The sequence below is a fragment of the Pleurodeles waltl genome, chromosome 11 (genome assembly GCF_031143425.1).
Source record: "Pleurodeles waltl isolate 20211129_DDA chromosome 11, aPleWal1.hap1.20221129, whole genome shotgun sequence".
In the NCBI taxonomy this organism is placed as follows: Eukaryota; Metazoa; Chordata; class Amphibia; order Caudata; family Salamandridae; genus Pleurodeles; species Pleurodeles waltl.
The window spans coordinates 140,049,209-140,076,790 of NC_090450.1; the positions used below are offsets into that span (position 1 = coordinate 140,049,209).

A 27,582-nucleotide genomic window follows, 5' to 3' on the forward strand; every position below is an offset into this window, starting at 1 on the left:
AGCTTGCAGAGTTCTTTAAAGCTGCTGGAAACAAAGTTGCAGCTTTTCTTGGAGCAGGTCCGCTGTCCTCGGGAGTTTCTTGTCTTTTCGAAGCAGGGGCAGTCCTCAGAGGATGTCGAGGTCGCTGGTCCCTTTGGAAGGCGTCGCTGGAGCAGGATCTTTGGAAGGCAGGAGACAGGCCGGTGAGTTTCTGGAGCCAAGGCAGTTGTCGTCTTCTGGTCTTCCGCTGCAGGGGTTTCAGCTAGGCAGTCCTTCTTCTTGTAGTTGCAGGAATCTAATTTTCTAGGGTTCAGGGTAGCCCTTAAATACTAAATTTAAGGGCGTGTTTAGGTCTGGGGGGTTAGTAGCCAATGGCTACTAGCCCTGAGGGTGGGTACACCCTCTTTGTGCCTCCTCCCAAGGGGAGGGGGTCACAATCCTAACCCTATTGGGGGAATCCTCCATCTGCAAGATGGAGGATTTCTAAAAGTTAGAGTCACTTCAGCTCAGGACACCTTAGGGGCTGTCCTGACTGGCCAGTGACTCCTCCTTGTTGCTTTCTTTGTTCCCTCCAGCCTTGCCGCCAAAAGTGGGGGCCGTGGCCGGAGGGGGCGGGCAACTCCACTAAGCTGGAGTGCCCTGCTGGGCTGTGACAAAGGGGTGAGCCTTTGAGGCTCACCGCCAGGTGTCACAGCTCCTGCCTGGGGGAGGTGTTAGCATCTCCACCCAGTGCAGGCTTTGTTACTGGCCTCAGAGTGACAAAGGCACTCTCCCCATGGGGCCAGCAACATGTCTCTAGTGTGGCAGGCTGCTGGAACCAGTCAGCCTACACAGATAGTTGGTTAAGTTTCAGGGGGCACCTCTAAGGTGCCCTCTGTGGTGTATTTTACAATAAAATGTACACTGGTTTCAGTGTGCATTTATTGTGCTGAGAAGTTTGATACCAAACTTCCCAGTTTTCAGTGTAGCCATTATGGTGCTGTGGAGTTCGAGTAAAACAGACTCCCAGACCATATACTCTTATGGCTACCCTGCACTTACAATGTCTAAGGTTTTGTTTAGACACTGTAGGGGCACAGTGCTCATGCACTGGTACCCTCACCTATGGTATAGTGCACCCTGCCTTAGGGCTGTAAGGCCTGCTAGAGGGGTGTCTTACCTATACTGCATAGGCAGTGAGAGGCTGGCATGGCACCCTGAGGGGAGTGCCATGTCGACTTACTCATTTTGTTCTCACTAGCACACACAGGCTTGTAAGCAGTGTGTCTGTGCTGAGTGAGGGGTCTCTAGGGTGGCATAAGACATGCTGCAGCCCTTAGAGACCTTTCTTGGCATCAGGGCCCTTGGTACTAGAAGTACCAGTTACAAGGGACTTATCTGAATGCCAGGGTGTGCCAATTGTGGATACAATGGTACATTTTAGGTGAAGGAACACTGGTGCTGGGGCCTGGTTAGCAGGGTCCCAGCACACTTCTCAGTCAAGTCAGCATCAGTATCAGGCAAAAAGTGGGGGGTAACTGCAACAGGGAGCCATTTCTTTACACAGATGCTTCCATGACAGGGTGGGGAGCACACCTCGATCAACACAGCATACAAGGACAATGGAACGTACATCAAACAAAACTGCATATAAATCACCTAGAACTACTAGCAGTTTTTCAAGCACTAAAACCTTTCCAACCAATAATAGTTCACAAATACATTCTCGTCAAGACAGACAACATGACAACAATGTATTATCTAAACAAGCAAGGGGGGACACACTCCACGCAGTTAAGCCTGCTAGCACAAAAAAATTGGCGTTGGGCAATTCACAACCAAATTCGCCTAATAGCACAATTTATACCAGGGATCCAAAATCAACTCGCAGACAACCTCTCTCGAGATCACCAACAGGTCCACGAATGGGAAATTCACCCCCAAATTCTGAACACCTATTTCAAACTCTGGGGAACACCTCAAATAGACTTGTTTGCGACGAAGGAGAACGCAAAATGCCAAAACTTCGCATCCAGATACCCACACAAACAGTCCCAAGGCAATGCCCTATGGATGAACTGGTCAGGGATATTTGCTTACGCTTTTCCTCCTCTCCCTCTCCTTCCTTACCTGGTAAACAAACTCAGTCAAAACAAACTCAAACTCATATTAATAGCACCAACTTGGGCAAGGCAACCCTGGTACACAACGCTGCTAGACCTATCAGTAGTACCCTACATCAAATTGCCCAACAGGCCAGATCTGTTGACACAACACAACCAAAAGATCAGACACCCAGATCCAGCATCGCTGAATCTAGCAATCTGGCTCCTGAGATCCTAGAGTTCGGGCACTTACAACTTACCCAAGAATGTATGGAAGTCATAAAGCAAGCCAGAAGGCCATCCACCAGGCACTGCTATGCAAGTAAATGGAAGAGGTTTGTTTGCTACTGCCATATTAATCAAATACAACCTTTACACACAACTCCAGAACATGTAGTGGGCTACTTGCTTCACTTACAAAAATCTAACCTGGCTTTCTCTTCCATTAAAATACACCTTGCAGCAATATCTGCATACCTGCAGACTACCTATTCAACTTCCCTATATAAGATACCAGTCATTAAAGCATTCATGGAGGGCCTTAGGAGAATTATACCACCAAGAACACCACCTGTTCCTTCATGGAACCTAAATGTTGTCCTAACTAGACTTATGGGTCCACCTTTTGAACCCATGCACTCCTGCGAAATACAGTTCCTAACCTGGAAGGTTGCATTTCTCATCGCCATTACTTCCCTAAGAAGAGTAAGCGAGATTCAGGCGTTTACAATACAAGAACCTTTTATACAACTACACAAGAATAAGGTCGTCCTAAGGACTAATCCTAAATTTTTGCCAAAGGTTATTTCACCGTTCCATCTAAATCAAACAGTGGAACTTCCAGTGTTCTTTCCACAGCCAGATACCGTAGCTGAAAGGGCACTACATACATTAGATGTCAAAAGAGCATTAATGTATTACATTGACAGAACAAAGAACATCAGAAAGACTAAACAACTATTTATTGCATTTCAAAAACCTCATGCAGGAAACCCAATATCAAAACAAGGTATAGCCAGATGGATAGTTAAATGCATCCAAATCTGCTACCTTAAAGCTAAACGACAGCTGCCCATTACACCAAGGGCACACTCAACCAGAAAGAAGGGTGCTACCATGGTCTTTCTAGGAAACATCCCAATGCAAGAAATATGTAAGGCAGCCACATGGTCTACGCCTCACACATTCACCAAGCACTACTGTGTAGATGTGTTATCCGCACAACAAGCCACAGTAGGTCAAGCCGTATTAAGAACATTATTTCAAACTACTTCCGCTCCTACAGGCCGAGCCACCGCTTTTGGGGAGATAACTGCTTACTAGTCTATGCAAAACATGCGTATCTACAGCGACAGATGCCATCGAACTGAAAATGTCACTTACCCAGTGTAGGAAGTTGGCTCTGTATGTGCTATTTCAAAGTAAGGAATAGCATGCACAGAGTCCAAGGGTTCCCTTTAGAGGTAAAATAGTGGTAAAAATAGATAATACTAATGCTCTATTTTGTGGTAGTGTGGTCGAGCAGTAGGCTTATCCAAGGAGTAGTGTTAAGCATTTGTTGTACATACACATAGACAATAAATGAGGTACACACACTCAGAGACAAATCCAGCCAATAGGTTTTTATATAGAAAAATATCTTTTCTTAGTTTATTTTAAGAACCACAGGTTCAAATTCTACATGTAATATCTCATTCGAAAGGTATTGCAGGTAAGTACTTTAGGAACTTCAAATCATCAAAATTGCATGTATACTTTTCAAGTTATTCACAAATAGCTGTTTTAAAAGTGGACACTTAGTGCAATTTTCACAGTTCCTAGGGGAGGTAAGTATTTGTTAGGTTAACCAGGTAAGTAAGACACTTACAGGGCTTAGTTCTTGGTCCAAGGTAGCCCACCGTTGGGGGTTCAGAGCAACCCCAAAGTCACCACACCAGCAGCTCAGGGCCGGTCAGGTGCAGAGTTCAAAGTGGTGCCCAAAACACATAGGCTAGAATGGAGAGAAGGGGGTGCCCCGGTTCCGGTCTGCTTGCAGGTAAGTACCCGCGTCTTCGGAGGGCAGACCAGGGGGGTTTTGTAGGGCACCGGGGGGGACACAAGCCCACACAGAAATTTCACCCTCAGCAGCGCGGGGGCGGCCGGGTGCAGTGTAGAAACAAGCGTCGGGTTTGTAATGGAAGTCAATGGGAGATCTAGGGATCTCTTCAGCGCTGCAGGCAGGCAAGGGGGGGGGTTCCTCGGGGAAATCTCCACTTGATCAAGGGAGAGGGACTCCTGGGGGTCACTTCTCCAGGGAAAGTCCGGTCCTTCAGGTCCTGGGGGCTGCGGGTGCAGGGTCTCTCCCAGGTGTCGGGACTTAGGATTCAAAGAGTCGCGGTCAGGGGAAGCCTCGGGATTCCCTCTGCAGGCGGCGCTGTGGGGGCTCAGGGGGGACAGGTTTTTGTACTCACAGTCTTAGAGTAGTCCTGGGGTCCCTCCTGAGGTGTTGGATCGCCACCAGCCGAGTCGGGGTCGCCGGGTGCAGTGTTGCAAGTCTCACGCTTCTTGCGGGGAGCTTGCAGGGTTCTTTAAAGCTGCTGGAAACAAAGTTGCAGCTTTTCTTGGAGCAGGTCCGCTGTCCTCGGGAGTTTCTTGTCTTTTCGAAGCAGGGGCAGTCCTCAGAGGATGTCGAGGTCGCTGGTCCCTTTGGAAGGCGTCGCTGGAGCAGGATCTTTGGAAGGCAGGAGACAGGCCGGTGAGTTTCTGGGGCCAAGGCAGTTGTCGTCTTCTGGTCTTCCTCTGCAGGGGTTTTCAGCTAGGCAGTCCTTCTTCTTGTAGTTGCAGGAATCTGATTTTCTAGGGTTCAGGGTAGCCCTTAAATACTAAATTTAAGGGCGTGTTTAGGTCTGGGGGGTTAGTAGCCAATGGCTACTAGCCCTGAGGGTGGGTACACCCTCTTTGTGCCTCCTCCCAAGGGGAGGGGGTCACAATCCTAACCCTATTGGGGGAATCCTCCATCTGCAAGATGGAGGATTTCTAAAAGTTAGAGTCACTTCAGCTCAGGACACCTTAGGGGCTGTCCTGACTGGCCAGTGACTCCTCCTTGTTGCTTTCTTTGTTCCCTCCAGCCTTGCCGCCAAAAGTGGGGGCCGTGGCCGGAGGGGGCGGGCAACTCCACTAAGCTGGAGTGCCCTGCTGGGCTGTGACAAAGGGGTGAGCCTTTGAGGCTCACCGCCAGGTGTCACAGCTCCTGCCTGGGGGAGGTGTTAGCATCTCCACCCAGTGCAGGCTTTGTTACTGGCCTCAGAGTGACAAAGGCACTCTCCCCATGGGGCCAGCAACATATCTCTGGTGTGGCAGGCTGCTGGAACTAGTCAGCCTACACAGACAGTCGGTTAAGTTTCAGGGGGCACCTCTAAGGTGCCCTCTGTGGTGTATTTTACAATAAAATGTACACTGGCATCAGTGTGCATTTATTGTGCTGAGAAGTTTGATACCAAACTTCCCAGTTTTCAGTGTAGCCATTATGGTGCTGTGGAGTTCGTGTTTGACAAACTCCCAGACCATATACTCTTATGGCTACCCTGCACTTACAATGTCTAAGGTTTTGTTTAGACACTGTAGGGGTACCATGCTCATGCACTGGTACCCTCACCTATGGTATAGTGCACCCTGCCTTAGGGCTGTAAGGCCTGCTAGAGGGGTGTCTTACCTATACTGCATAGGCAGTGAGAGGCTGGCATGGCACCCTGAGGGGAGTGCCATGTCGACTTACTCGTTTTGTCCTCACTAGCACACACAAGCTGGCAAGCAGTGTGTCTGTGCTGAGTGAGAGGTCTCCAGGGTGGCATAAGACATGCTGCAGCCCTTAGAGACCTTCCTTGGCATCAGGGCCCTTGGTACTAGAAGTACCAGTTACAAGGGACTTATCTGGATGCCAGGGTCTGCCAATTGTGGATACAAAAGTACAGGTTAGGGAAAGAACACTGGTGCTGGGGCCTGGTTAGCAGGCCTCAGCACACTTTCAATTGTAAACATAGCATCAGCAAAGGCAAAAAGTCAGGGGGCAACCATGCCAAGGAGGCATTTCCTTACACCCAGTGTACATCTGTTCGTGGCATCAGTCGCTGTAGATTCGCATGTGCCCACCCGCCTCCCCGGGAGCCTGTAGCAGTTTGGAAGTTACCTTCAACTATTTGTATATGTATCATCTCAACCTTAAATAGGTACATACTTAGTCTCTCCATTGCATGGGCACTATTACTATAATTCAACTCCTACCTCACCCTCTGCGGGGAAAAACAATCTAAGATGGAGTCGACGCCCATGCGCAATGGAGACAAAAGGAGGAGTCACTCGGTCCCGTGACTCGAAAGACTTCTTCGAAGAAAAACAACTTGTAACACTCCGGCCCAACACCAGATGGCGAGCTATTGCAAAACATGCGAATCTACAGCGACTGATGCCACGAACAGATGTACACTGGGTAAGTGACATTTTCATTATTTATTTTTAAGCTAAATTTGAGGTTTGCTGAGGATTCTGGGTAAGAAAACACTGGGGGATCCACGCAAGTGTCACACCTCCCTGGACTCCCATTGGGTGTCTAGTTTTCAGAAATGTTTGGGTTCGTAGGTTTCCCTATATGGCTACTGAGTCATGGACCAAAAACTCAACACCTTGCTAATTTCAGAATTTTGTCCACTTTTTCGAAATGTTTAGCTCTCTGGGATCTAGCATGGGTATGAAACCAATTTCTGTCACTAACCGAAAGGAGGCAAAAGCACAAAAAATAGTAAAAATGGGGTATGTCCCTATAAAATGCCAAAGTTGTGTTGAAAAATGTGGTTTTCTGATTCAAGTCTGCCTGTTCCTGAATGGTGGGAAGATGCCATTTTCAGGGAAAAACCACAAGCCGCCTTCAACAGCCCTTTTTTCCTTTTTTTTTAATTGACATTTTTGCTGTATTTTTGGCTAATTTCTTGGTCTCCTTCAGGGGAACCCACAAAGTCTGGGTACCGCTAGAATCCCTAGGATATTGGGGGGGAAAAAGGATGCACATTTGGCATGGGTAGCTTATGTGGACAAAAAGTTGAGGGTCTAAGCATGAACTGCCCCAAATAGCCAAAAGAAATGGCCTGGCACCTGAGAGGGAAAAGGCCTGGCAGCGAATGGGTTAAACAATTACAGATGTATCATTTGAGCAGATTTCAACTGTTAGAAATCACAGGTGCTGGTCTTCCCTCACATCTCATGGCCAAAGTCACTGAAACGATCTTCGCCCTGTTCTGAGGCAGACAGAGTAATGACCTTTAGAAAGCCTAGCTGGCACACGTATTCAAGAGGGCTTTGGACTGTTACATTGCCGCCACTGTTATCAAATCACCCTCTTAATTGCCCACAATTAAACTAGGTACCAGGTCCAACCAATGATGTAAACATTATCAGTATCATCTGGTTCAGTTACTTGAGGCGTCATCCTGATCCAGAATCATATAATCACAACAGTATTCTTCAGTCTCAACATCGGAGACATGTAGGCGGGGCGTTCTGTGTATGTACATTTGTATTTATGTACAGTTCTTACCAATTCGTAAGTGATCGAAGTTGATTCATGAGATGGAAAGGGTGAACATGAAGCACTGAAATCACAGCATAGGGCATTTTTTTGGGTCAAGAAAAGTTCTGCGGGTGATAGGAGTATTCCCCTTCACACAGTCGTGGATTGTAGTGTGAAATTACTTTCCAGAGAGCATTGGTGACCTAAAGTTGTGTATCTTCAGCAGTGCAAACTGAGATAATTGAAGCACATGATATAGTTGATGGTGTTAATTCTTCGCCTACCCAAAAACTTAAATACTGGTTATTTTGTAGCATAAAAGGGTCTGCTCCAAATTGAGAGGCCCACTTTTTGTCCTTGAAAATGCCAGGTCTAGTGCAGAGTACTGAGCACTCTGACTTAAATGTTTTTCAGACACCTCGTCAATCACATGATAAAAGTTTCCCTCAGTTGAGAATGAGTAAAACATACAAATCTATGTATTTACGAAGTTTCGCTTTGGTTTGTTTTCCAAATGGAAAATAGGTGGTAGAGGACAAACGAGCATTGATACATTCTGAGTAATCCAATGTTTTACATTATGTTTTTTGGCTGATGCTTATCTTTTGCTTACCTTCTGGTATAGGAGTGTTAAACATTTGTAGTAATTTGTGAGCAATTAAGTGAGTTTATTGGGAACTGGGTGTGGGTAAATATCTACTTGTAAAATGTATTTGATCTTTTAGCTAGCTATGTTGTGATTACAAACAGATGGAGGCTTAAGGAGTAAGTTAACCATTGTCCAGACACATTGACTGTAGACCAAGACCCTGGTGAAAGAAAGCTCACATATAACAACCATTTGATAATAACATGAGGATCTACTTGCTTGTGTTTTCTACCGAGACAGTCTAGTGTCTTAATTGCTGAGCTTGGAATAAGGAACCCTAGGTTCTGCTTCCAGCTTAGTCACCAGACTAACAAGCATTTGCAAAGCAATAGGTCTTGCATCTGCTTGAGTTAGAGCTATTGGTGTTAAACTCATAACTGGACTTTTCTTGCCACATAAATTGGTTACCCCTGCCTCATAATTTGGTCTTTTCCTGCTACATAATTCGAGTGTCTTACATATAAGTAAAGCACTTCCATTTACCTTCTTCCTCTATCTGCAGCAAAAAATGGAAATGTTGCCATTAAGCATCCTAATTTAAATCTGCCATGCGTATTCCAATAGACTACTACTTTCACCACCCCACCATCAGAGTTGCTGACTTACTAGTACAATTCCCACAGAGGAGTCACAAGAGAAGTAAACTAGAAAGGTCACCCAAACATATCAACTGTTTTCAAACAGTCATATTGTAATTGGATGTTAAATTGGCCAGAATCAGTCATAATTGCAATAACGAGAGATAAATGAAGCATACAAAAGTCATATGAACCCAATAAAAGCCCTTTTTAGAAATAAACGTTGGCATTAGACTGTAATTACGAATTGAGCACTGCAAGCTAAAGGGGGTTAAAAGTGGCTGTACATATATCAAAAATGCCTGAGAAGGCTTTAGAATAATGCCTCAGTATTCACATTGTCCTGCTGCAGCCGCATGCTGCAAAGGAAAAAATTAGGCACTGGCATGTGATTATTTACAAATAAAGCACTGCTGCCACATATTATGAATACTGAGTAAGATAAAAAAAAAAAAGCAAGAGAGTTGCATTGGGAGAAAGTATATAATTGTCCATTGTGTAACAAGCATATTTAATGTGGGCTACATAGTCATAAAAAGTAAAGTTAATTTATAGGAAAGTACAATCAAGCGCCATGGCCGCCATAGAGTGCGAAGGAGAAACGGAAGAAATAATGTGAAGTAACTGGTAGTCATGCAAAGTGCTCCTATACTGCTGATAGTTTGCTCTGTGTAACACTTAAAAGCAACATGGAGCGTGAATGGGAGAAGCTAAACAAAATGTTTGCTCACAGTAAAGCATATCGACAATCGTGCAGTAATCCATGTAACCGGGTTGGTCTGCAAGGTGTAACAAAGCAGCCTCAAGGCGGGGCAAACGGGAAGCATGTAGTAATGACATTGAGAGATTTTTTTAAAGGCAAGCCCAGGAACTAGTCAAAGTGGTTAAAGCCCACAGTCGCAAGCTTTTGTGTTCTCAACCTAAAAACAGTTTGTTTTGCTAAATCACTTGAGGAGTTAGTTATAGGTTGGCAGACTTCCCGACGTATGGTTGGTGCAGTTGATGCATTACTTCTGCCATTTCAGCTGCTCTTCCTAATTGTTGATGGCCATTTTTCCCTCAAAGCAGCTTCTCCATTTAAGGTAGGAGATGCTTTGAGGGAAATGAAACCATAATAGCAGGTCCACCATGCTGCCATGGCTTGAAGGGCATCCTGTTACTAAGGGTCCATCGTTAAAAATAATTAATGGCCCCACGTGCTGGAAGGTGTTTTTTTTTTTTTTTTTTTTTTTAACTGGACAGAAATCGTTGTGGTGGCATTGGAGAGCTCTCCTTTGTGTTTATTCTGCTGAGGGAGTGGGTGACGCCCAATGTTTGGAAAACTATTTACAAACACTCTAATTGAGGCTCAGAAACAGAAGGCAGTTGGGACATCCGCAGAAAATGTCCGATTACTGCATGCCTTTGTATGAAACCTTTAAGTTTACCTTAAATTGTAACAGTTATGGAAATCTATAATCTGTTACATAATTTGATATTCCTAATCTAAAAACCTTTCCTAGCTGATTCCAGCAGGGTTTGAGATGTAAATAACTGATACAACCAACTAAGGAATTCTGCAAAGATTTGAGGCATCAGGTCTTGTTCTGTAGCTTGTACAAAATAGCACAAAGTTAGGAACAAGTCCAGTGTTGAGAGACCTCGTACCAGAGTCCACCTCTTCCCCCACCTCTGGAATCTGGCTTGCAGGTTTTAGGGATTCTACAATACTATGCTAGAGGAATAATAACTAGCTGCTTCTGTTCAAATTCATAATCTAAAAAGAACTTGAATGTGTTACATTGTACAGCTTAGGGGGATAGGGTAGGAGTGCCAAACAGCCTTTGAGGACAACCAAAAAAAGCTGTTTGTTCATATGTTCAAAAAGGTGAGAGTACTCAGAATCTGCAAAAAGAAAAAAAACACACGATATTGTAATGAAGGCTTTTGTTTAGTAGAAATAATTGAAAGTCTCAACTGATTTCGCTGATAAGTTTGAAAAGTCCTTTCAAGAAAACCTCAAGGGTTTTGCACCACATAGATCCATGGCAGCAAAAATGTTATTACAAAATAATTCATGGTCCTTTAGCTACAATTTGTCTGTTCCCTGTAGGCAATGGATATTTTAGTACTGCCAAAGGATTTTAGTCACCGTTATACTTAAGGTTACTATAGCTGTGCATTTCCCACTTGTTGAGAATTTATCAAGTTTATATTGATAAAACTTCAGTTCTGCGTGGAGGGAAATGAATTATTCCAGACTACGATGGTGGTTGTCTGACATTGTCAAGATCGTATCTGTTTTCTAGGGATATCTCAAAAGCATAGCATTGAGGGCATCCTACCTCTCTTCCTTCCCCCCCCCCCCCCCCCCCCCCCTTTTAACAATTTCAATTCCCACGTTTTCAGAATTAAAAATAGTCACTATCACAATTTCCCCATAAGACCAATATAAACAAGATCCAGTTTCAATTCTTTGATAATCAAGTAATCTTAAAATAGAAAGTTAAAACGATAAATCTGTGAACTCATGAAAAGAGCTACTGCCTACAAAATACCGGGTTCTTTCCACCAGCCATCCTATGGGGAAGCCTTAGTAGCCACTCGTATCAGCCCTAAATAGTGTATGCCGCTCACATGAAGGAGCAGCAACAAGGCATGAACTCAGAGTTTTCCTTAAGGGAATCTGTAATCTCAGTACTCGAACATTTAATTGACTATTTCTTTATCCTTAGGGAAACGTTTTCATCTTTCGATATTTTGCATTTTGATATAGTCCAAGTTCTTGGTTTCTAGCAAAGAAATATTTGTAGTGAAGTCTTGGTAAAGTGCGTAGGACGCTGGCTCTTTATATAGTATACCAAAATGAGGTATACTGTACAAATAGTACAGGTGTTACCCCTGTAACTGAACAGGGTCTTGCTCTAGCAGTACCAAGGTGCTCTTAGTGGTAGTGTGATCAAGCAGCCTTAGGCTGATCAGAGAGGAGTATTAGACTTTTACTATAGGCACACAGGCAATAAATGATGCACACGACTCAGTAAGGAGATCTCACTAATTTATAAAAATAACCAGTATATTTATAAATATTTGGGCATATAATCCATATGATCAGGTATGTATTTTTTGGAAGAAAAATCTTTACAGGTTTAAAAAGTTGATACTTAGTACAACTTTCTGAAGCTGCAATGTTACCCTATGGGAGAGAAAACATGTATTGCAAACAGGTACTCCAAAGTAACTTATGAGACCAATCTTCCAGACTTAGGGTGAGTGTGGAGCAGGGTCCTAGGCCACACCACCAGTTCACCTTTGACTGCACTGGTGGTGGTCTGGGTCCTGTGGTGCATTTCAGCGTTGGGTGCCCCCTTTAAAATCAGTAGGGATTGGTCCATTCAGAAAGGTGCTCCAGGTAAGGTGAGCCAACAAGAGGGTTCAGTTCTTGTGATGCTCAGGGACATGAGGATACCTGTGGTCCTCTTCTCCTCTGGCCGGGACACTGAGGTGCAGGGGACTGTCAGGGTTGGTGTTACTGGAGGAGGTTGGAGGTGGGGGTGTGGGGAATGGGAGGGTGTTTGCAGAGAGGCTGCAGGTGTGGACTTTGGGGTCCAGTATGACTAAATCAGTAAGTAGGCCGAGGTCCGACGAGGCTTGAGGACATGGGAACACCTTTGGTCCTCTTCTTGGTCTGGGGTGGCCAGGTGCTGAGGTGCAGTGGACCCATTGGGTTTCCATCATCGGAGGCGGTAGAGCGTGGTCTGCACAAAGAGGCTACAGACATCGGCGTAGAGTTCGCAGTGGAGAGACCCATAATGGACTTCATCTGTGGGCGGTCTGGGGACCATGCTGGCACCTTTGGGCGACTTAAACTTTAGCTAGAAGGCATGGATGCAGTGGTACTGTCTGGAGTTGGGTTTTGGCGGTTCAGACACCTGTTCCTTGGGGGTGCCTGCAAGATGCAGGGAAGTAGCTCTGCTACTCCACTGGAGTTCCTGGTTCTGGGTTGAAGTCTGGCAGCCCTCCCTGGCGTTTGGAGGCGCAAGCAGCTGCAGGACGAGGCATCTTTTTTGCAGCTGTTGAAGTCAACAGGCAGGCTGGCAGGTTTGGCAATGAGTCAGTCACTGGTCTTCAGTTCTTGCTTTTGTGTCTCTGGAGTGTTCTTTAGATTGGTAGGTTCTGATTTTCTGATGCCAGAGTGTAAGGAAATGCCTCCTTGGCATGGTTGCCCCCTGACTTTTTGCCTTTGCTGATGCTATGTTTACAATTGAAAGTGTGCTGAGGCCTGCTAACCAGGCCCCAGCACCAGTGTTCTTTCCCTAACCTGTACTTTTGTATCCACAATTGGCAGACCCTGGCATCCAGATAAGTCCCTTGTAACTGGTACTTCTAGTACCAAGGGCCCTGATGCCAAGGAAGGTCTCTAAGGGCTGCAGCATGTCTTATGCCACCCTGGAGACCTCTCACTCAGCACAGACACACTGCTTGCCAGCTTGTGTGTGCTAGTGGGGACAAAACGAGTAAGTCGACATGGCACTCCCCTCAGGGTGCCATGCCAGCCTCTCACTGCCTATGCAGTATAGGTAAGACACCCCTCTAGCAGGCCTTACAGCCCTAAGGCAGGGTGCACTATACCATAGGTGAGGGTACCAGTGCATGAGCATGGTACCCCTACAGTGTCTAAACAAAACCTTAGACATTGTAAGTGCAGGGTAGCCATAAGAGTATATAAGAGTATATGGTCTGGGAGTCTGTCAAACACGAACTCCACAGCACCATAATGGCTACACTGAAAACTGGGAAGTTTGGTATCAAACTTCTCAGCACAATAAATGCACACTGATGCCAGTGTACATTTTATTGCAAAATACACCCCAGAGGGCACCTTAGAGGTGCCCCCTGAAACTTAACCGACTGTCTGTGTAGGCTGACTAGTTCCAGCAGCCTGCCACACTAGAGACATGTTGCTGGCCCCATGGGGAGAGTGCCTTTGTCACTCTGAGGCCAGTAACAAAGCCTGCACTGGGTGGAGATGCTAACACCTCCCCCAGGCAGGAGCTGTAACACCTGGCGGTGAGCCTCAAAGGCTCACCCCTTTGTCACAGCCCAGCAGGGCACTCCAGCTTAGTGGAGTTGCCCGCCCCCTCCGGCCACGGCCCCCACTTTTGGCGGCAAGGCTGGAGGGGACAAAGAAAGCAACAAGGAGGAGTCACTGGCCAGTCAGGACAGCCCCTAAGGTGTCCTGAGCTGAAGTGACTCTAACTTTTAGAAATCCTCCATCTTGCAGATGGAGGATTCCCCCAATAGGGTTAGGATTGTGACCCCCTCCCCTTGGGAGGAGGCACAAAGAGGGTGTACCCACCCTCAGGGCTAGTAGCCATTGGCTACTAACCCCCCAGACCTAAACACGCCCTTAAATTTAGTATTTAAGGGCTACCCTGAACCCTAGAAAATCAGATGCCTGCAACTACAAGAAGAAGGACTGCCCAGCTGAAAACCCCTGCAGCGGAAGACCAGAAGACGACAACTGCCTTGGCTCCAGAAACTCACCGGCCTGTCTCCTGCCTTCCAAAGATCCTGCTTCAGCGACGCCTTCCAAAGGGACCAGCGACCTCGACATCCTCTGAGGACTGCCCCTGCTTCGAAAAGACAAGAAACTCCCGAGGACAGCGGACCTGCTCCAAGAAAAGCTGCAACTTTGTTTCCAGCAACTTTAAAGAACCCTGCAAGCTCCCCGCAAGAAGCGTGAGACTTGCAACACTGCACCCGGCGACCCCGACTCGGCTGGTGGCGATCCAACACCTCAGGAGGGACCCCAGGACTACTCTGATACTGTGAGTACCAAAACCTGTCCCCCCTGAGCCCCCACAGCGCCGCCTGCAGAGGGAATCCCGAGGCTTCCCCTGACCGCGACTCTTTGAACCTAAAGTCCCGACGCCTGGGAGAGACCCTGCACCCGCAGCCCCCAGGACCTGAAGGACCGGACTTTCACTGGAGGAGTGACCCCCAGGAGTCCCTCTCCCTTGCCCAAGTGGAGGTTTCCCCGAGGAACCCCCCCCTTGCCTGCCTGCAGCGCTGAAGAGATCCCTAGATCTCCCATTGACTTCCATTACAAACCCGACGCTTGTTTCTACACTGCACCCGGCCGCCCCCGCGCTGCTGAGGGTGAAATTTCTGTGTGGGCTTGTGTCCCCCCCGGTGCCCTACAAAACCCCCCTGGTCTGCCCTCCGAAGACGCGGGTACTTACCTGCAAGCAGACCGGAACCGGGGCACCCCCTTCTCTCCATTCTAGCCTATGCGTTTTGGGCACCACTTTGAACTCTGCACCTGACCGGCCCTGAGCTGCTGGTGTGGTGACTTTGGGGTTGCTCTGAACCCCCAACGGTGGGCTACCTTGGACCAAGAACTAAGCCCTGTAAGTGTCTTACTTACCTGGTAAAACTAACAAATACTTACCTCCCCTAGGAACTGTGAAAATTGCACTAAGTGTCCACTTTTAAAACAGCTATTTGTGAATAACTTGAAAAGTATACATGCAATTTTGATGATTTGAAGTTCCTAAAGTACTTACCTGCAATACCTTTCGAATGAGATATTACATGTAGAATTTGAACCTGTGGTTCTTAAAATAAACTAAGAAAATATATTTTTCTATATAAAAACCTATTGGCTGGATTTGTCTCTGAGTGTGTGTACCTCATTTATTGTCTATGTGTATGTACAACAAATGCTTAACACTACTCCTTGGATAAGCCTACTGCTCGACCACACTACCACAAAATAGAGCATTAGTATTATCTATTTTTACCACTATTTTACCTCTAAGGGGAACCCTTGGACTTTGTGTATGCTATTCCTTACTTTGAAATAGCACATACAGAGCCAACTTCCTACCCAGAGGCTCGCCAAAATGCAGAATTTAGGGGTGCTAAGGGGGTGGAGGATAGGAGCCATTGGGCTGCTTACCCTTGGGGTCCTGTGGGAAGTGGGCATACCCTGTTCCAGACTTCCTAGTTCTGCCATCACCATGATCTCGCTTTCAAATTTTGTGTCCATCGGGCAGCTCACCTTAGGGGTGGAACTGGCCTGAGGGGTGGATATATCTCTCACTAATAATTTTCCCGCCTGTCCATGTGCCGAATGATCCCTGGATCGGGGGTGGGTGGGCGGCATCCCCTCTGACGGAAGCCAGATCTACATACCAGGGGCCAGATGCAGTATGCTCTTTGAAGCCCCCTTCTTGAGTGCAGATTTGCAGGTCATCCTGTTGGTAGAGATGGGTTAAACACACCCCTAACCACCTCCAATAGCGGAGGCTTTCACACTTGGATGTCAGAAACATGTCTGTTGGTAGCAGGCTGGCTAAAACTAGTCGACCAGCACTGGTTAGGTATTTCAGGGGGCACCTCTGAGGTGCTTTCTGGGTGCATGGATTAATAATTCCATCACTGGAATCAGTGAGGGTGTATTAATACGAGATGTTTGATACAACAGTCCTAGTTTCAGTGAAGCCATCATGTAGCTCCTGAACTTGTATTGACAAGTGTCCAGAACACATACTTAAAATGGCTTTCCTAATCACTTGCTATGTCTAAGAATCAACAGATGTAGCAGGGCCATATCTGCTCTTGCGCATGTGCCCACACGTTCAATATCATGCACAATGTCTTAGGGCTGGAAGGCCTGCAGTAAGGGTGACTTACTTATTTGCATGCAGTGTTAGTGGGCACGGCACACAGGCTCTGTTGCCATGTTGTGTTTTCACTTTTAGCTGCACCAACACATGCAGCCTGCAATGGCAGTCTGACTGAGCTAAATGTGCGATGGTGGCACAATACATTTTATAGCCTTGGGGACCTTCTTTGGTACACTTGCTCTAGGGATTACAGAGGTGCCAAATAAATGGCTAATTGGGGAACAATTGTACCGTTTTTAGGGAAAGATAGCTGGCACTTGGGATCTTGATAGCAGGAACCCAGTGCACTTTCAGACAAAATTGCATCACGTACCAGGCAAAAAGTGGGTGTGACCATGTTAAATGGAGCACATTATACAAAGTGCTATTGGAGCAAGGTATGTCTAGGTGAGTTTTCTTTAATTCAATATTGTAGTATGAGTAAAACATTGCACCACTTCACAGCTCCGCAGATCATAGTGTGCAGGCCGTTTCTGCCAGGAAATCACTCTGGTATATAATTATTCTAAAATAGATACCACATTAGTATAATAGTTTTGGTAATGATTCATTGATTCATGCTCTGTTAAAAAATGTTAAGGGTTTCCTCTCATACCCTAATAGATCTTTACTTTTCCAGTCTTGTACAGACTGTTTTGCCTCCTCTCCTTTGGATTTAAGTGGAGTATTTATCTGCACTAATAAGTTGTACTGTAGCGTCTGCTGAATGGGCTAGTAGTAATTAAATGAGCTGGAGTATGAAAAAGCTGGCCATGTAAAGTGGTGAAGCCACAAATGTGAGATTTGCAAAAATGTTCTGTTACCACACATCTTTCATTAGCTATTTTACAGTGCATGCGATGCTAAAGAAGATGGCAACACTGGAATACTGTTACGGGTAAGTAACATTTTCTTTTGTTTTTATCACTTAGATTGCACTGCCTACCCGTCCCCACTGGTTTGTGCTCTTTGGCGCTACAGAAGATGACATTCAAGAAGTCTGCTTAACGACCCTGAAGCTTTACACTAGAAAAAAGGTACGTTTTGTGTAATTGCCCAAATATTTGGTATGTCATTGGTATGCTTGTTTCAGTTGTTAATTTATTTTACAGCCTAATTATGAACTGTTGGAGAAAGAAGTTGAAAGAAGGAAAGTCGCCCTTCAGGAAGCCAAACTGAAAGCAAAAGGATTAAATCCTGATGGAACACCAGCCCTTTCGAATATGGGTGGTTTCTCACCTGCATCTAAGCCATGTAAGGGCGATTTACTTAAGTTTCAGCATGGTTTCATTAATATTAAAAATTGAAAAATATTGCTATTATGATAATACAGTTGCAAGTACATCGTTCTGCTTTAATTTTGCTTGAATAAAGCAACCCACAAATGATAGGATGTATGTGTATTTAACCCAAACAAATGTGGGGGTGAGGGATGGGGCAGCAGACGTTAATTTTCCACTTTATCTGAGCACTTGCACTTCCAAATAGGTTGATCAGTAAGCAGAGTATTGTCTCTCATTGCCCAATGCTGACATTTTGTTTCTTTCAAGTCTCAAATATTTACAGACCTCCCCCCCTTCTTCCTTGCTAGACATGCTCTAATTGGGTCTATATAGATGGGGCCTTCAATCACAGTAAGCAATGTGTGATGAAATATTATTGTAATCCTAACTCTGCTGTTTGTCCAGCTGTTCCTTTATCCCAGTCTCAAATGACCTTTCATATCGCAGGGAAGGTCCTTCTTTCAGTAGCAATAAGTTCAACTCTGCAGACACTTCATTTATTGTCCGACTATTGCTCTCTGAGGTCTGCTCTTTATTTGCTGTACCAACTGCAAAACATAATTTCTGTGTACAGAGTTGCTGCAAAGTCCTATACAATAGGTCTACATTTTCCTACATTAATGTTTGGAATTTTCGTCCATACACTGCTCTCATTTACAGAATTCTTGGAGAAACCCTCAATCTCTCTGCGAACTTGGGGCGATAGAGCTCTCTTTAATAACATGGTAGAGAATTCTTTGTAGGTTTGGAATTGAAGATATTTGCAGACAAATGGTGAAAATTCTCAGCAGCCTGAGCCACCTTTCTGTAGATGCTTACTCATTCCCCAGCCCCGTCATCGAGAAAATTACTGGTATCTCATAGCAAGCAGTAGGAGTGTAAGACTTCAAAATCTTTTCTTTTCAAGAAACGTATTAATATATGTGAGATCTTCCTTGAGGAATGCTTCATCAGCATCCATATCTTGATTTACTAGAGTTATCTCCAACTGAAAAATGTGGCCAGCCTTATCATTGACGATTTCCGAGAAGACATCTGTTAGCAAAAGCTGCTGAGGCAACTTTCTTATTAACAAGACTAGTCCACAACAGCTGTCAGCAAATGTGTAGCAGTCATGTCTTTCCACAACTGAATCATCTGCAGGCCCCACACTTTCTCTAGCATCAGCTTCACCCCTTCTTTCATAGGTCAATCAGTGTTTACCCTTGATTCACCCATAACTATCCCACTAGAGGCAGGGAGGCTTCACGTATCCAGAACTATAGGGACTGCACCTCAGTTCTTGCTGACTTGCCATTTTAAGTTGCACATTTTGCAGTGATGGCACTGTCCCATGAGTTATGCAAAGTGATCCACTGAGGCACTTACCAGGAGTTGCTTGCATTACGGGGGCTGTTCTGAACCGTTTTGGTTTTTAACCAGTATTGTATGTGCCTTTATGAGACGCCCGTTCAAGACTGCCCACCAAGCTTCTCTAAAGATGCTTTCTTAAGACTACTTTCCTATTAGATGTTTTTTCCATAAACATTCTAAGTTCAAGGGTCCTGCAGTTCAATATGGGTAAGGCAATCATTACACTAATAAACAGTTACCAATAAACATTTTATTCATGACCAAATTAACTGCTTGGGTTTACATGACTAGATACCTAAGAAGGTCATACACTCTAAAGCAAAAAAGAAAAGAAGGCCATTGTAAAGAAATGGCTCCCTGTTGCAGTTACCCCCCACTTTTTGCCTGATACTGATGCTGACTTGACTGAGAAGTGTGCTGGGACCCTGCTAACCAGGCCCCAGCACCAGTGTTCTTTCACCTAAAATGTACCATTGTTTCCACAATTGGCACAACCCTGGCACCTAGGTAAGTCCCTTGTAACTGGTACCCCTGGTACCAAGGGCCCTGATGCCAGGGAAGGTCTCTAAGGGCTGCAGCATGTCTTATGCCACCCTAGGGACCCCTCACTCAGCACAGACACACTGCTTGCCAGCTTGTGTGTGCTGATGGGGAGAAAATGACTAAGTCGACATGGCACTCGCCTCAGGGTGCCATGCCAACCTCCCACTGCCTGTGGCATAGGTAAGTCACCCCTCTAGTAGGCCTTACAGCCCTAAGGCAGGGTGCACTATACCACAGGTGAGGGCATATGTGCATGAGCACTATGCCCCTACAGTGTCTAAGCAAAACCTTAGACATTGTAAGTGCAGGGTAGCCATAAGAGTATATGGGCTGGGAGTCTGTCAAAAACGAACTCCACAGCTCCATAATGGCTACACTGAATACTGGGAAGTTTAGTATCAAACTTCTCAGAATAATAAACCCACACTGATGCCAGTGTTGGATTTATTAAAAAATGCACACAGAGGGCATCTTAGAGATACCCCCTGTATTTTACCCAATTGTTCAGTGCAGGACTGACTGGTCTGTGCCAGCCTGCTGCTGAGAGACGAGTGTCTGACCTCATGCGGTGAGAGCCTTTGTGCTCTCTGAGGACAGAAACAAAGCCTGCTCTGGGTGGAGGTGCTTCACACCTCCCCCCTGCAGGAACTGTAACACCTAGCAGTGAGCTTCAAAGGCTCAAGCTTCGTGTTACAATGCCCCAGGGCACTCCAGCTAGTGGAGATGCCCGCCTCCTGGACCCAGCCCCCACTTTTGGCGGCAAGTCCAGGAGAGATAATGAGAAAAACAAGGAGGAGTCACTGGCCAGTCAGGACAGCCCCTAAGGTGTCCTGAGCTGAGGTGCCTCTGACTTTTAGAAATCCTCCATCTTGAAGAAGGAGGATTCCCCCAATAGGGATAGGAATGTGACCCCCTCCCCTTGGGAGGAGGCACAAAGAGGGTGTACCCACCCTCAGGGCTAGTAGCCATTGGCTACTAACCCCCCAGACCTAAACACGCCCTTAAATTTAGTATTTAAGGGCTTCCCTGAACCTAAGAATTTAGATTCCTGCAACAACAACAAGAAGGACTGCCTAGCTGAAAACCCCTGCAGAGGAAGACCAGAAGACAACAACTGCCTTGGCTCCAGAAACTCACCGGCCTGTCTCTTGCCTTCCAAAGAACTCTGCTCCAGCGACGCCTTCCAAAGGGACCAGCGACCTCTGAGGACTGCCCTGCTTCGACGACGACAAGAAACTCCCGAGGACAGCGGACCTGCTCCAAAAAGACTGCAACTTTATCCAAAGGAGCAGCTTTAAAGAACCCTGCAATCTCCCCGCAAGAAGCGTGAGACTTGCAACACTGCACCCGGCGACCCCGACTCGGCTGGTGGAGAACCAACACCTCAGGGAGGACCCCCGGACTACTCTACGACTGTGAGTACCAAAACCTGTCCCCCCTGAGCCCCCACAGCGCCGCCTGCAGAGGGAATCCCGAGGCTTCCCCTGACCGCGACTCTCTGAAACCTAAGTCCCGGCGCCTGGAAAAGACCCTGCACCCGCAGCCCCCAGGACCTGAAGGACCGGACTTTCATTGCAGAAGTGACCCCCAGGAGTCCCTCTCCCTTGCCCAAGTGGAGGTTTCCCCGAGGAAGCCCCCCTTGCCTGCCTGCAGCGCTGAAGAGATCCCTTGATCTCTCATTGACTTCCATTGCGAACCCGACGCTTGTTCTAACACTGCACCCGGCCGCCCCCGCGCCGCTGAGGGTGAAATTTCTGTGTGGGCTTGTGTCCCCCCCGGTGCCCTACAAAACCCCCCTGGTCTGCCCTCCGAAGACGCGGGTACTTACCTGCTGACAGACTGGAACCGGGGCACCCCCTTCTCTCCATTGCAGCCTATGCGTTTTGGGCACCACTTTGAACTCTGCACCTGACCGGCCCTGAGCTGCTGGTGTGGTAACTTTGGGGTTGCTCTGAACCCCCAACGGTGGGCTACCTTGGACCAAGAACTGAACCCTGTAAGTGTCTTACTTACCTGGTAAAACTAACAAAAACTTACCTCCCCCAGGAACTGTGAAAATTGCACTAAGTGTCCACTTTTGAAATAGCTATTTGTGAATAACTTGAAAAGTATACATGCAATTGAAATGATTCAAAGTTCCTAATGTACTTACCTGCAATACCTTTCAAACAAGATATTACATGTTAAATTTGAACCTGTGGTTCTTAAAATAAACTAAGAAAATATATTTTTCTATACAAAACCTATTGGCTGGATTTGTCTCAGAGTGTGTGTACCTCATTTATTGTCTGTGTATGTACAACAAATGCTTAACACTACTCCTTGGATAAGCCTACTGCTCGACCACACTACCACAAAATAGAGCATTAGTATTATCTCTTTTTACCACTATTTTACCTCTAAGGGGAACCCTTGGACTCTGTGCATGCTATTCCTTACTTTGAAATAGCACATACAGAGCCAACTTCCTACATTGGTGGATCAGCGGTGGGGTACAAGACTTTGCATTTGCTGGACTACTCAGCCAATACCTGATCACACGACAAATTCCAAAATTGTCATTAGAAATTGATTTTTGCAATTTGAAAAGTTTTCTAAATTCTTTAAAGTCCTGCTAGGGCCTTGTGTTAGTCCCTGTTAGCATTTCTTTTAGAGTTTAAAAGTTTGTAAAAGTTTGAATTAGATTCTAGAACCAGTTTTAGTTTCTTAAAAAGTATTCCAACTTTTAGAAGCATAATGTCTAGCACAGATGTGAATGTGGTGGAACTCGACACCACACCTTACCTCCATCTCCAGATGAGAGAGCTAAGGTCACTCTGTAACATAAGAAAAATAACAATGGGCTCCAGACCTACCAAAGCACAGCTCCAGGAGCTGTTGGCAGAGTATGATAGAGCCAACCCCTCTGTGGATAACACAGAGGAGGATGATAGTGAACTGGAGGAAGAATCCCCTCCACCAGTCCTATCCAGGGAGAACAGGGCTTCTCAAGCCCTGACTCCAAAAATAATAGTCAGAGATGCTGGCTCCCTCACAGGAGGGTCCAACCTCTCTGAAATCACTGAGGATAACTCCAGTGAAGAGGACATCCAGTTAGCCAGGATGGCCAAAAGATTGGCTTTGGAAAAACAGATCCTAGCCATAGAAAGGGAAAGACAAGAGATGGGCCTAGGACCCATCAATGGTGGCAGCAACATAAATAGGATCAGAGATTCTCCTGACATGTTGAAAATCCCCAAAGGGATTGTAACAAAATATGAAGATGGTGATGACATCACCAAATGGTTCACAGCTTTTGAGAGGGCTTGTGAAACCAGAAAAGTGAACAAATCTCACTGGGGTGCTCTCCTTTGGGAAATGTTCACAGGAAAGTGTAGGGATAGACTCCTCACACTCTCTAAAAAAGATGCAGAACCTTATGACCTCATGAAGGGTACCCTGATTGAGGGCTTTGGATTCTCCACTGAGGAGTATAGAATTAGATTCAGGGGGGCTCAAAAATCCTCGAGCCAGACCTGGGTTGATTATGTTGACTACTCAGTGAAAACACTGGATGGTTGGGTAACTGGAAATGAAGTGTATGACTATGTTGGGCTTTATAATTTGTTTATGAAAGAACACATTTTAAGTAACTGCTTCAATGAAAAGTTGCATCAGTATCTGGTAGACCTAGGTCCAATTTCTCCCCAAGAATTGGGAAAGAAGGCAGACCACTGGGTCAAGACTAGGGTAACCAAAACTTCCACTGGGGGTGACCAAAAGAAAGGGGTTACAAAGCCTCCCCAGGAGAAAGTGGGTGACACTAGAAACAAAGAAAAAGAGTCCCCTGTAGGCCCCCAAAAACCAGACCAGGTGGGTGGGCCCAGAGACACAACCCAAAACAAAGGTGGGTACCAGGGTAAGAGCTGGGATGCCACTAAGGCATGGTGCCATAACTGTAAACAGACAGGGCACCACACCAAGGACACTTCTTGTCCCAAAAACAAACCCCCTAGCAAAATCCCAGGGGTGACCAGTGTAGCCATTGGGGATGACTCCTCAGATGAGGAGGTCTTCATAGCCTTCAACTGGAAAAAGGGCCCAACAGGTGAGTTGGAGATTCCAGAGGGAAGTAGACACTTCCACCACCTACTGGTGAATGGAATCCCAGCCACTGCCCTGAGAGACACTTGTGCCAGTCACACTATTGTGCATGACAGGCTGGTGTTCTCAAACCAGTACATCCCAGGTGAGATGGCCAGAGTAAGAGTTAGCCCAGACAGGGTCACTGATAGGCCTGTGGCTTTTGTGCCCATAGAAGTGGGTGGGACTTTTAGCTGGAGAAGGGTGGTAGTCAGTTCAGACCTCCCCCTTGATTGTCTCCTTGGAAATGACTACCCAGAGGTTAGTCAGAGCCCAAGAGAGGAACTGGTCCAGTGCCAGTCCTCTCCCAAGGATTCTGGAGTGCCTGCCTCTGCAGTAAACGCAAGTAGGCCCCAGAAGAAAAAGAAAAGGAAACAGAGTAGGAAAGGTGGACAACCTTTAGCCAAGGTTCCAGCAAGCCAAGGAGATTCTGCTCCAGTAGGGGAGAACTCCAAAAGTGGCTCTGATAAAGTCCAACCTGACCCACAAGAAGTCCTGGCTAGTCAGGCAACTGTTAAGCCTGAGTGGGTGGCTCCTCAGCTAACAGAAGAAAGAGTGGAAGAAGGGTGTTTACTACAAGATGTGGTAACCCCCCACTCTAATACAGCAGACAGGCACCCTGAACCCAAAGAAGCCTGTAACTTAACCCCTTCCCTTGTAGGTGAAGAGCTAAAGGTGTGGTTCTGGGCACTGATAGCTGTCAGTGGCCTCTGCTGGGTGTTAGCCTTTATGGCTGCACTATCCTTGGCATGGTGGTCTGACCCCATGCCAAATAGCAAGTTAGGCCCCCTGACCCTGTTGGTCATGGTGGGGTTACTCCAGCTCTGGGTAACCTCTTTGGGTAAGCTAGGGGTGACCCTGGCTAAGATAAGATTAGCAGAGGTGGATACCTCTAACCCCAAAATAGAGAGAATGGGTGAAGACATAAAAAGCACAGACAAGAGGCAGTTCAGACTAGGTCCTATCACTGTGGAAGTGGGTCAGTTCCCCAGAGGGAATGACCTGAACAGGAGGATGTAAGGCAGAGTAGGCCCTGCAACAAACCAGCCTATTTCCTCTACTCTTCCTCGCCTGACAGACTAGGAAGACTCTCCCAGCTTTGGCTGAGTCTCCTGGCCTGTGGGCTGGGGGGGGCTTGTGTAAAGAAATGGCTCCCTGTTGCAGTTACCCCCCACTTTTTGCCTGATACTGATGCTGACTTGACTGGGAAGTGTGCTGGGACCCTGCTAACCAGGCCCCAGCACCAGTGTTCTTTCACCTAAAATGTACCATTGTTTCCACAATTGGCACAACCCTGGCACCTAGGTAAGTCCCTTGTAACTGGTACCCCTGGTACCAAGGGCCCTGATGCCAGGGAAGGTCTCTAAGGGCTGCAGCATGTCTTATGCCACCCTAGGGACCCCTCACTCAGCACAGACACACTGCTTGCCAGCTTGTGTGTGCTGATGGGGAGAAAATGACTAAGTCGACATGGCACTCCCCTCAGGGTGCCATGCCAACCTCCCACTGCCTGTGGCATAGGTAAGTCACCCCTCTAGTAGGCCTTACAGCCCTAAGGCAGGGTGCACTATACCACATGTGAGGGCATATGTGCATGAGCACTATGCCCCTACAGTGTCTAAGCAAAACCTTAGACATTGTAAGTGCAGGGTAGCCATAAGAGTATATGGGCTGGGAGTCTGTCAAAAACGAACTCCACAGCTCCATAATGGCTACACTGAATACTGGGAAGTTTAGTATCAAACTTCTCAGAATAATAAACCCACACTGATGCCAGTGTTGGATTTATAAAAAAATGCACACAGAGGGCATCTTAGAGATACCCCCTGTATTTTACCCAATTGTTCAGTGCAGGACTGACTGGTCTGTGCCAGCCTGCTGCTGAGAGACGAGTGTCTGACCTCATGCGGTTAGAGCCTTTGTGCTCTCTGAGGACAGAAACAAAGCCTGCTCTGGGTGGAGGTGCTTCACACCTCCCCCCTGAAGGAACTGTAACACCTAGCAGTGAGCTTCAAAGGCTCAAGCTTCGTGTTACAATGCCCCAGGGCACTCCAGCTAGTGGAGATGCCCGCCTCCTGGACCCAGCCCCCACTTTTGGCGGCAAGTCCAGGAGAGATAATGAGAAAAACAAGGAGGAGTCACTGGCCAGTCAGGACAGCCCCTAAGGTGTCCTGAGCTGAGGTGCCTCTGACTTTTAGAAATCCTCCATCTTGAAGAAGGAGGATTCCCCCAATAGGGATAGGAATGTGACCCCCTCCCCTTGGGAGGAGGCACAAAGAGGGTGTACCCACCCTCAGGGCTAGTAGCCATTGGCTACTAACCCCCCAGACCTAAACACGCCCTTAAATTTAGTATTTAAGGGCTCTCCCTGAACCTAGAAACTAGATTCCTGCAACAACAAGAAGGACTGCCTAGCTGAAAACCCCTGCAGAGGAAGACCAGAAGACAACAACTGCCTTGGCTCCAGAAACTCACCGGCCTGTCTCCTGCCTTCCAAAGAACTCTGCTCCAGCGACGCCTTCCAAAGGGACCAGCGACCTCTGAATCCTCTGAGGACTGCCCTGCTTCGACGACGACAAGAAACTCCCGAGGACAGCGGACCTGCTCCAAAAAGACTGCAACTTTATCCAAAGGAGCAGCTTTAAAGAACCCTGCAATCTCCCCGCAAGAAGCGTGAGACTTGCAACACTGCACCCGGCGACCCCGACTCGGCTGGTGGAGAACCAACACCTCAGGGAGGACCCCCGGACTACTCTACGACTGTGAGTACCAAAACCTGTCCCCCCTGAGCCCCCACAGCGCCGCCTGCAGAGGGAATCCCGAGGCTTCCCCTGACCGCGACTCTCTGAAACCTAAGTCCCGACGCCTGGAAAAGACCCTGCACCCGCAGCCCCCAGGACCTGAAGGACCGGACTTTCACTGCAGAAGTGACCCCCAGGAGTCCCTCTCCCTTGCCCAAGTGGAGGTTTCCCCGAGGAAGCCCCCCTTGCCTGCCTGCAGCGCTGAAGAGATCCCTTGATCTCTCATTGACTTCCATTGCGAACCCGACGCTTGTTCTAACACTGCACCCGGCCGCCCCCGCGCCGCTGAGGGTGAAATTTCTGTGTGGGCTTGTGTCCCCCCCCCCCCCCCCGGTGCCCTACAAAACCCCCCTGGTCTGCCCTCCGAAGACGCGGGTACTTACCTGCTGGCAGACTGGAACCGGGGCACCCCCTTCTCTCCATTGCAGCCTATGCGTTTTGGGCACCACTTTGAACTCTGCACCTGACCGGCCCTGAGCTGCTGGTGTGGTAACTTTGGGGTTGCTCTGAACCCCCAACGGTGGGCTACCTTGGACCAAGAACTGAACCCTGTAAGTGTCTTACTTACCTGGTAAAACTAACAAAAACTTACCTCCCCCTGGAACTGTGAAAATTGCACTAAGTGTCCACTTTTGAAATAGCTATTTGTGAATAACTTGAAAAGTATACATGCAATTGAAATGATTCAAAGTTCCTAATGTACTTACCTGCAATACCTTTCAAACAAGATATTACATGTTAAATTTGAACCTGTGGTTCTTAAAATAAACTAAGAAAATATATTTTTCTATACAAAACCTATTGGCTGGATTTGTCTCTGAGTGTGTGTACCTCATTTATTGTCTATGTGTATGTACAACGAATGCTTAACACTACTCCTTGGATAAGCCTACTGCTCGACCACACTACCACAAAATAGAGCATTAGTATTATCTCTTTTTACCACTATTTTACCTCTAAGGGGAACCCTTGGACTCTGTGCATGCTATTCCTTACTTT

At 46.9% G+C, this 27,582-nt stretch overlaps 1 protein-coding gene across 3 annotated transcripts in view; it reads left to right on the forward strand.

Annotated features, from left to right (window-relative positions):
• The window catches only part of CCNL1 (cyclin L1), a 214,846-nt gene that overhangs the window by 122,418 nt on the left and 64,846 nt on the right, over positions 1–27,582 (forward strand). For 2 of the 3 annotated variants that reach the window (XM_069213289.1, XM_069213288.1), the window contains exons 7-8: positions 17,414–17,518; positions 17,594–17,735. In XM_069213289.1, coding sequence (XP_069069390.1) covers positions 17,414–17,518; positions 17,594–17,735 — 247 coding nt within the window. The remainder of the gene's footprint in view (positions 1–17,413; positions 17,519–17,593; positions 17,736–27,582) is intronic. The other variant, XM_069213290.1, reaches the window with a different exon arrangement.